Source organism: Sceloporus occidentalis, unplaced genomic scaffold (assembly GCF_023333645.1).
Source record: "Sceloporus occidentalis isolate IW3139 unplaced genomic scaffold, rSceOcc1.0.p SCAF_20, whole genome shotgun sequence".
In the NCBI taxonomy this organism is placed as follows: Eukaryota; Metazoa; Chordata; class Lepidosauria; order Squamata; family Phrynosomatidae; genus Sceloporus; species Sceloporus occidentalis.
The window spans coordinates 13872827-13883298 of NW_028317000.1; the positions used below are offsets into that span (position 1 = coordinate 13872827).

The following is a 10472-nucleotide window of genomic DNA, read 5'->3' on the forward strand; positions in this document are numbered from 1 at the left end:
ACACTGGATGCCCACCGGCTTCAGCGGCATCTTTCTTGGCATGGGTGGGCAGGTAATAGGAAGGACAGGTATGAAAAAGAGAGGTGAAGACTGGCTCTTAGGTATCTTGGCATGCCCATCTTGCTTGGTGTACAAGTTGTAGGCATCCGTTTGTGGCCCAGGGTGCCAGCAACAACACAGTGGTTGCCTTTCGCTATCCTACTTACAGATGCCTAACCTACAAGCTTATTGTGCAAAGAAGGAAAACGGACGCTCAGCCAGATACTCATGCCTTTCTACATGCCTTACCACATGGTGCCATAGTGCTTTGGTTCTCTGAGGACTGTTGTAAAAGTGAGTCTTTTGTCAAACAGATTTTTCCAGCTAGAGAAAGACTTGCTTTTACAATCATCTCCCAAGGAAAAGAGAACTGAAGCGACGTCGTGCAGTAAGGCATAGAGAAAGTCACTACTATCTAGCTCAGTAGTTCTCAACCCTCCTAATGCCGCGACCTTTTAATACAGTTCCTCATGTTGTGGTGATCCCAAACCATAAAATTATGGTGTCTCGGTTCCTAAGACCATCGGAAATATGTGTTTTCCAATGGTCTTAGGCGACCCCTGTGAAAGGGTCGTTCGACCCCCAAAGGGGATGCGACCCACAGGTTGAGAATTGCTGATCTAACTGAACTTCTGCATTCTTTTATTGTGTGATAAGCCAGCTGGAGTTACATATCTGTAACTGACCCGGATTCACAGTCCCCAAGTATTCTCAAAAGCCTGGGACACAACAGGAAAGTCTAACCAAGTAACATAGCGGAAAGACTGGCTGTATTCAAACTCATGGAGATTGTGACTCTTCATAATCAATTCACTCACTGAAATGAAACAAGGGTCTCATTAAAGTACCTTTACTAATAAAAAATAGAGCTCTTTGGGGACCCTGAAGAAAAAAGATAGCCTTCCACCCACCCTCTCCCAGGGATGTACAAAAAGGGCTGAGTGGCTCAGGACAGACATGTGCAAGAACGCAGGCCCGGCTCCACCTCCATGGCAAAGAGGATTCGGCGATGGCTTCTCCGCAAGTGTGCCAGGCAAGCGACTGGATCGTGTTCAGCACCCTCACCCAGCTACGGTCCAAGGCTGGAGGGGCGAGGAAAAGAAACCCACCCCAAAACACCCCAAAAACAGGTGCAAAGGTGACGGTTGGAGACAGAGTTCCCGGATGAGCGTCAGGAGCAAAAGGAGAAGCTGCTGAGGCTCTTTGTGGGAGAGGTCAATCTGGAGAGGGAGCAGATGGGCAGGTGTCCAAAGAAAGCCGGGTCCGTCATGGGGTGGAGGAGTAGGAGGAAGAGGGCCACGCCAAGCAGGTAGAAGAAGACCACCAGGATGCGTTGCGGGTGCTCCAGCGCGGCGCCGACGGCAGGGAAGCCCACGTAGTTGCAGAAGGAGTGGCAGAGAACAGGCCCAATGAGGTGCCCTGCAGGAAAGGGAACAGAGTCTGAACAACACGGTGCACTGGAGACCTTTCAGTCCTAAGGAGGTTCTAGTCCTTATGAGTACGCAAAGAAAAACTGCAGGGTTTTTTGTGGTTTTTTCAGGCGATGTGGCCATGTTCTCAAAGAGTTTATTCCTGACGTTTCACTGGCATCTGTGGCTGGCATCTTCAGAGGATGCTGGCATCATTCTGTGTGACCCTGGGTAGGGAGAAATGTATATATATATATATATATATATATATATATATATATATACACCAAACTCTCTTCCATGCCATCATTCTCTGAAGATGCCAAAGCCACAGATGCCGGCAAAACGTCAGGAATAAACTCTTCGAGAACATGGCCACATAGACTGAAAAACCCACAACTATGGATGCTGGCCATGAAAGCCTTCGACTTCACATTGAAAAACTACAGAGCTGTAAAATCAAGGTCCGCCTGGGTATCGGTTCCCTCTAAATGCCCACTGGCACTGTACCAACCATCTCTCAAATTCAGTCCAACAAAACAAAAGTTTATCTTAATGCTGCGGCTTTGTTAAACCAAATCTCAGCTGAATAATCTTAGGAATTTTAGTCCAACTCTTTACATTGCCATACAAGCAAAAGAAGAAAAGTTCTAAAGAGATGGAAAAAAGCACACACTGATTTTCATGTTAATGATTTCTTGCCCTCTCCCTCCAATCCTTTACCACAACCTGCTCCTCTGAGGGTGCATCTACACTGTAGAAATAATGCAGTTTGGCACCAATGTAAGTGCTGTTGCTCCATGTTAAGAAAGTCTGTAGTTTTACAGAGCCTTTAGCACTCTCTGCCAGAGAGTGATGGTGCCTCGCCAAACTATGAATCCCAGGATGCCACAGCTTGGAGCCACGGCAGTTAAAATGGTGTCAAACTGCATTATTTCTATAGTGTAGATGCTTTCAGAGTGAGGCTAGGCTTTTAAGATTTAGCAACCCTTCCCCCTGTCTTCTTCACCAACCTGTCCGGATGAAGATGAAGGCTGTGTAAGCTCCAAATACGGCTGTGTAGGAGAACTGAAACACTGTAGAAAGAGGAAACAATAGGTCAGATACTGGGGGAGTAAGGTATGAAGAGGATGTCAAGAATGGCCCCATACAGACAGGCCAAAATAAAGCTGCTTCGAGTCACTTTGGAGGTATGCTGTTTCAATGATGCATGCGTCCTAAGAGTCTGGAAGTTGCGCCAAAGCTGCACTTTACTCCTTAGGACTGGATCATGGCTTTGGGGCAGCTTCCAGACTCTTAGGACGCATGCATCATTTAAACAGTATACCTTCAAAGTGACTTGAAGCAGCTTTATTTTGGCCTGTCTGTATGGGACCATAATTCCTCAACTACTACCTTCACAAGGTGCAGAAGTACACTCACTACTACTACTACTACTACTAATAATAATAATAATAAAATTATGCCATGCCAGATGCATCTACACCGTGTGAATATTCCACCCCTGCTCTAGGTCAAGAGTGGGCAAAGTGTAACTTCAAGGCCATAGACACACACAGGCTATGATCCTACTACACCAATACACAATAGGATAAATATCTGCTGGTGGAGTTATGTGAGGCCTGTATAGGGCCGGCCTCACATAACTCCCTTATCCAGAAATCCAAACATCCGAAATACTCCAAAATCTGAAACTGCCCGCCCGGTTCGCTGAGACAGTGATACTTCGGCTTTTGGATGGTTCAGCATTCCCAAACTTTGCTTCACATACAGGACTATTTAAAACAGTGCACATACATTTACCTTCAGGCCAAATGGATAAGGTGTATATATAAAACATACATGCATGTCACATTGAACATTGCGTCCCGTGCTCACTTTCGAACTGGCAAAACCATGGGCATCCTCATACCTGCAGAGAGGAATATGCTGGCTGTGCTTCCCTGGCGGAACCTCAGCTGCTCAATGACGTGGTGAAAGTGAGCTGCAGAGGAGAGAAGGCATATATATATAATGATGTCATATTGAGGAGGGAGCAAGCTTGTTTTCTGCTGCTCCAGAGACTAGGACCCAGAACAATGGATGCAAGCTCCAGGAAAAGAGATTCCACCTCAACATTAGGAGGAACTTCCTGACAGTAAGGGCTGTTCGATAGTGGAACACACTCCTTCCTCGGAGTATGGTGGAGTCTCCTTTCTTAGAGGTCTTTAAGCAGAGGCTGAATGGCCATCTGTCAATGGGATGCTTTGATTGAGAGTTCCTGCATGGCAGAATGGGGTTGGACTGGATGGCCCTTGCGGTCTCTTCCAACTCTGATTCTACGATCACCTGCCAAAATGAATGTGTCCTGTATCATTTATCTCCCATCCAAAGATTTGGCTAAAATCTGAAGGCCCAGTGAGGCAGTAAACTTACTAGCGTCCATCTTAAAAACCAAGAGGGATGGAGCCAACTTTTGGCCTCCATTGGAATGAAGTTCAATAAATGGGGCTGCTACAAAAAAGACCCTCACCTCTGATAAAGATTGCAAATTATTCTTAGGGCCTGGGTTGGCACTGCGCATGGAAGAACCAGTGTCCAGGAAAAAGCAAGGGGAGAAACTTTTGCTATACCTACAGGGAACATGGTACTCACCGACTCCGAAGAACAGCGGGCAGGTGAAGATGGCAGTGCCCAGTCCTGTGCATGGGACAAGCATGGGCAACATGCAGGCACGGAATACCAGCTCCTCGGTAAATGGCGCAATGACCTGGTTTCGGAGCCAGCGCATGTCGGTCAGGCAGAGGACCCAGAAGCTGGGGTCTGGAAGGAGCAAGAGCAGCGTTACTGACACCAACCCATCTCTTTTGCACATGTTCTTGTCAATTCCATGGGTTTATACTACTATGGGCAAAGCTGGCATTTAATCCGAGTTGCATGCAAAGTCCTGCCTCCTCCCAAAAATATGGCTAGGATTCAGATGTGCATGAAATCTGTACATGCTTTTCTGTGGGTTTTCCGGGTATGTGGCTGCATTCTGGAAGAGCTTATTCCTGACGTTTCGCCCGCATCTCTGGCTGGCATCTTTGCCTCTGAAGATGCCAACCAAAGATGCAGGCGAAACGTCAGGAATATATTCTTCCAGAACGCGGCCACATAGCCCAGAAAACTATGAATGCCATCTGTGAAAGCCTTCAACTTCACTACATACTGATTTAAGATGCATGGATTCAAAGTGAGAAAACAAAAGAACGGGAGTATAAGGTATCTCACGGAGTGTGTGGCGCAGTGCTTTGAGTGTGAGGCCAAGGTTTGAATCCCCATGTACTCTGCCATGGAAACCCTTGGCCAAGTCACACAATCTCAACCCATAGGAAGGCAATGGCAAAACCCCTCTGAGAAAATCTTACCAAACATAATGGGACCAGGCTTACCGAAGGCAACTTTGACGCCGTCCACCAAATCCCAGGGACAGTCCATCGAGAGCTGAATAAGGGGACCAAGGAATAACACCTGGAGGAATGGACAAGAACATTTCAGTCATCACATTGGATGCTGTTTTCATTTGTTGGATTATTGTTTGTATGATCGGCAACCAAACTTTGGTATTGGTTGTCCATTTCTTCCGCCATCGAGAAGACCTTCTCAAAGCTTTATCAAACAGACGTACATTTCGCTCACCATGGTTAGCAGCAGAGGTAGCAGAGTCGCCGGCACGATTCCTTCCAACCGGAAGCCCATGAGGGCAAGAAGGGATGTACCTGGCTGAGCAGAAGAGGAGACGGCTCCATCAGCACCAGGCAAGGAATAAAGCAAACACACAAACACACCTTTACCTGGATCACCTGTGTGCTTGCAACCTCAGTGGGCCTCAGGTGGAGAAGAGACTTGCCACTGAACAACAACACATAACAAGAGTCTATGAACCTACAATAGGTATAGGATGTGGCCTTCCAGGTGTTGTTGTGACTTTGGCGCCCATCAGTCCTTGCCAAGGCAGGCACTGGCCAGGCACGATGGGAGCTGTAGTTCATCCCGATTTCAAAGGCCACCCACTTCCCCCAGCCCTGTCAAACCAGGCGGAAGAAGTATTTTGGATGTGGCACACACATACAAAAGGGAGAGCAGGTATCTGGACAGGTGTCTCCAGGTCACTGGCCAGGTGTTGGCAGAGCTAGCCGGGCCTCGGTCTCACCTTAACGCCAGTCACCTCCTTCCAGGCCCAGATGAAGAAGGGAGAGAGGATGGAGACGATGAGGACGCTGGTGAAGCGGCGCTTGATGACGGCCGGGTGGTCCCTGGAAAGAGAAAGGCCCCTAAGAGATGCAGGAAGGTCTCAGGGATGGGGTTCTCTCCTTCCCTCCCACTCTCCCTTCCTTCCTTCCTTCCTTCCTTCCTTCCTTCCTTCTTTCTCTCCCTCCTGCAAGGGACCCCCCTCCACTTCCCAGGATCCTTTCCCTCTCTTCCTCCCTCTCTCTCTTCCTTCCTTCTTTCTCCTCCTCTGGGAGACCCTCCACTTCCCAAGGAAAAGGAAAGCTGGGATTCCCTCCCTTCCTCTCCCCCCCTCTTTCTCTCCCTTCCTTCCTTCCTTCCTTCCTTCCTTCCTTCCTTCTCTGGGGGACCCTCCACTTCCCAAGGGAAAGGAAAGGCAGGATTCCCTTCCCTTCCCTTCCCTTCCCTTCCCTTCCCTTCCCTTCCCCCACTTCCCAAAAGAGAGGAAAGGCTGGATTCCCTTCCTTCCTTCCTTCCTTCCTCTCTCTTTCCTTTCCTTTCCTTTCCTTCCTTCCTTCCTTCCTATCTCTCTCTCGCTCCCTTCCTTCCCTATCTCCTCTGGGGGGATCCTTCACTTCCTTCTCATTCCTCCCTCCCTTCCTCCTTCCTTCCTTCCCACTTCCTTGCTCACCTGGGCAGGTGGCTCTTCCAGACGTAGAGGCTGCCGACGTAGGAGCAAGCCAGGCCCAGGCAGGAGAAGAGGGAGGCCCAGCACAGGAGCCCATCCTCGCCTCCTCCTCCTCCTCCTCCTCCTCCTCCAGGGCCAGGGGCTGCTGCCTCCGACATTTGCTGCCTGCTGCAGAGCAGGAGGAGAGCCCTGCTCCTGCTGCTGCTGCTGCTGCCGCCGCCGCCGGGGGAAGGCAGGCGGAGGCGGAGGCGAGAGAAGGGCCGGGTGCAGAGCAAGGGACACGGAAGAGGAAGGCAGGCAGGCAGGAGGGCTGCTGCTGCTGCTGCTGCAAAGCAAGGCAAGCGAGGAAGGAAGGCAGACCCCCAGCTCCACCCACTAGGCCTGCCAGCATTGCCTCCTGCCTGCCCCCAAGTCCCAGCTGGAAGCCTTCTCCTCTTGCAAAGCAAGCCTTGCTTAGTTGCAAAGCACTTGTTCTGGGAGTTGGAGATTGTTGAGAAGGTTCCATTATATGCCTCTCACAAAACTACAACTCCCAGGATTCCCTAGCACTGAGCCAAGGCAGTTAAAGCAGTCCCAAACTGGGTTATTTCTGCAATGTGTTATGGACCAAGGAGAAGGATGGCCACTTCTGTAAAGGTTTCCCTACTACTGGGTGTCTTCCTTTTCCCTCCCAGGACGCGTCCTACAATTTGGCCTCCTGTCCAGGAAGAATCCCAAAACGTCCTCCATCCAGGGCGGCCACACATCCTCCTTGTCCAGGACACGTCCTCCATCTTCCAAAGCAGCCTTATCTCTCTCTTTAAACAGCTCTTACGGTCAAGAGGTTCTTCCCAACGTTTAGGGAGAACCTCATTCCTTGTCCTTTGGATCCATTGGTTTGTGTTGTCATCTCTGGAGCATCAGAAAAGAAGCTTGCCCCACCTTCCGGATACTGTACTTAAAGATAGATGTCTTTATCTTTAAATACCCCTGAATTTCCTTACCACTTCTTCTCCCTTTTTTCCTTACAGATGAAGAAATTAAAGTCAGGATACGGGTTGGACTACGACTCCGGAGGCCAGGGTTCGAATCCCAGCTTGGCCATGAAACCCACTGAAACCTTGGCCAAGGCCTCCTTCCCACTCCTTTTAAACCAGATTGCAAATGGGTGTGAACTGGTTTGTTTGTAAGTGGGAATGCTCTCAGGCTCCTTAAGGGAAGGCAATGGTAAGGTCCCTCTGAAGCATCTTGCCAAGAAAACCCCATTATAGGTTTGCCTTAGGGTCACCATAAGTTAGACATAACTTGAAGGTACACAATGACAAGCTAAGCATCCAATGTCTGGAAGCATCTGCCATCTTAACTTAAGTATGACATTTCACTCATCTTGAGCCTCCCTTAAAAACCAGGGTTGTAAACAATAGAGTCACATTTGTACTACAAAGAACTGGTGAGGGATTTACTTTTTATTAACCTACTGCACAGAGCATCCAAATGGCACAAATCTTCCTATATCGAGAGCATTTTTCAGAACATCCACTCAGCCAAGTTGGAGACCTCCTGGTTCCAAAAGTCCTCGTCCTGCAAGACAGAGAAAAATTGTGGGAACAATCCGGGGGAAGACAGTTTTCAGATTTACAACCAGGTTTAAACCAAAAGGGCCTCACCCGCCGCTTTCACTGGCTCCTAAGGAAAGTGGTACCTGGAATCCAGGCCCTCTGGTAAGAGAGTGCTTTCTCCTCCAAGCTGGGGAATAAGCCTAGTTGCCTCTTACTATAGTGGGGTGCATGGCTGCCGATGCTCCCTTTGTTTGACTATTGCTCCAAAGTGTAAAGTAGTGGGAGGGAAGAGAGTGACATATGTACACCTTAAACTTTTTAGAGAAAGGATATTGTGGTGTTTCACTATCTCTCTGTGTAGACCATACTCCCCACACTTCTTGGTCCACAGTATTAACTGGGATACGTCTTGTCATCCTACTCTAGTTTAATGGTGGGATATTTCTTGACATACCTGCCACAGAGTTTCATCATTCCCAAAGATTGCTTGGCTTTTGGTGTTAGAAAAGCATGAAGTATCTGGCAGTGTTGAGAATCCCTCTCTCTCTTCCCTGACCTCCGAAGCAACGTTTGACTCTTCTGAATCTGCCACAAGGAACTCTCTACTCGTTGGCCTTCTCTTCTTCAGCTGGGTGAGTCCCTCAAACTCTAATCTGTTGCACAAAAGTTCTGCAGGGCATAAAACGAGCAAGATTTATATCTGTTTTGTGTACTGCATGCATGCACTGATACAGCGAGGGTCAGATCAGCCAAACCATATATGCTGTTCTTATTCTTCTGCCATATTTACATAGATGAAACATTCACTTATAAGAGGAAGGTATAACCCTCTACATGTCATTGGACTGCAGCTCCCACTATCCATTAACTCCCATTAGCTATGCTGGCTAGAGCAGCTGGGAAATATGATCCAACAATGTACGTCTTCCTTATCCCTTTCAAAAGGTACTGTTGCGATCCCTGGGGAAATCTGTGTCAGAGCAGGATGGTGCATGGTTTCTTAAGTCACAGTTTGACATCTAAATTGCAATATCTCTGTCTCGTATGCTTGTGTGCATGTGTGTGCATACATAGAGCTACCTACCTTCCTTTCCATAGCTGTCTTTTCCCTCTCTTTCCACTTCTGCAAAACTGGAGGAACACAATGGTTTCTGTTGGGTGGTGTGTAAGACAACATCTGCACTGAGCCACCCTGCCTCATTGCTTTGGGGCAACGGCTGAAAAAGATAAAGCGATACAAACTACGTTGATAAATAACAGTGCTGGAATGAGACCCCTCCAAGACATTCTGTACATGTGGATTGATAAGGCCATGGGACTGTATTATTATATCCCTTTTACCAGAGGGGGGAAAACTGAAGCTGTGCATGTTGACTTGCTATGTCTAGCTCACAGACCAGTGAGATAAGCTGGGGCTTGGTATTGGTCTGCTTGGGCAAAGTCCCACAGCTGAGCATGTATCAATGAAGATGAATATGTTTCGCCACAGAAAAGGCTAAATGGACATTTGGTTGGTATGTCAGAATAATTTCAGTGGGAGTTGAACTCATTGTTTCTTTGCAGCTGTGACTAGAGGTAGTATAAATGTGGTAAGGCATGTGCTCTGAACCCAGGCGGTTCCAAGCTTAATTCTTGGTATTTCTAAATAGTGCTGGTAAAGCGGCCCATGTCTGCAGAGTCTCTGCCACAGCCATTGACCAATGCTCTTGGTGAGATGGACCACTGGTCTGACTCAGTAGAAGGCAACAGTACGTTTCTTTGTTCCTAAGATGGAGAAAATACCTGTATCCAAGAATAGACAGCAAGAGAGGTAAGAAGGGAAACTTGCCATCCTGATGTCACAGGTCCTGCTGGGCTTCCATTGTTTAAGAATGACTTTGTTGAAGGTCTCCTTGATAGCTACCTGGAACTCCTGGGTATCAGCAACCTACAGATAAAGATGTTACAACTACATCTGTATCTACACACATGCACACAGAATCCCCAAAATATGTTCAACACCTTCAATAGCTCCTTTACATTCAGAGCATAAATTCACTTCACTGTCATGGAAGGCCACCGCTATCTCCTCTTATCCTTAAGCGCACAGCCTTTATGCTGCCAACCCGATCATTCGAAATACAGCAATACCTGCAAACCTTGGAAACACTTCCTCCTGAATTCGCGGTCAGTGCTGCTTGAAACTATACTGGATATGGCCTCTGCCATGATGGGCAACGCTTGTGCCAATTTCTGTTGTTCCTGTGAAGACCAAGGAAAGCTCCATGTTACCTGGATGCCTTACAGGCCACACTAAGCGCAAGCCAAAATGCCCCCAACGCTTGGGTCTGCTTCCTGCAATACTATGCATTATTTCTCCCCCAAGCAAACTCATAAACATTTGGCTTCAATATCCCTGGTTTCGATCACTGAATGCTCACTTGAACCGTTCGGTGGTGTTTCTCCAAGATGCCATGGAGCACTCCTTGGATCGCATCTTTCACAGCCTTCTTGCTGCACAGGAGAACAGGACCAAAATGGGATAGGATCATTTGCCGGTCCCCTGCAACATACAAAGAGTGGAAATGACAAATAGCTAGACGTGGATAAAGGGTTATGGATGCCACA

The 10472-nt window shown here is 48.0% G+C and overlaps 1 protein-coding gene across 2 annotated transcripts; it reads right to left on the reverse strand.

The window, feature by feature from the left end:
• Nucleotides 1-664: 664 nt before the first annotated feature.
• On the reverse strand, nucleotides 665-10396 carry RCE1 (Ras converting CAAX endopeptidase 1). Of its 2 annotated transcripts, XM_089482871.1 has the most exons (8): nucleotides 7785-7824; nucleotides 5623-5725; nucleotides 5109-5192; nucleotides 4862-4940; nucleotides 4083-4250; nucleotides 3361-3432; nucleotides 2462-2524; nucleotides 665-1458 (listed from the first exon to the last, which is right to left on the reverse strand). In XM_089482871.1, the coding sequence occupies exons 3-8, from the start codon at nucleotides 5166-5168 to the stop codon at nucleotides 1211-1213; spliced, it is 690 nt and encodes a 229-aa protein (XP_089338997.1). In that variant the 5' UTR covers nucleotides 5169-5192; nucleotides 5623-5725; nucleotides 7785-7824; the 3' UTR covers nucleotides 665-1210. The 2 variants fall into 2 exon arrangements, 1 of the variants encoding a protein (XP_089338997.1); XR_016272106.1 differs by lacking the exons at nucleotides 665-1458; nucleotides 2462-2524; nucleotides 3361-3432; ... (1 more) ...; nucleotides 4862-4940; nucleotides 5109-5192 and adding exons at nucleotides 8320-8534; nucleotides 8950-9082; nucleotides 9694-9792; nucleotides 9996-10106; nucleotides 10286-10396 and having other exon boundaries at nucleotides 5638-5725; nucleotides 7770-7887.
• Between the last annotated feature and the right edge of the window lie 76 nt (nucleotides 10397-10472).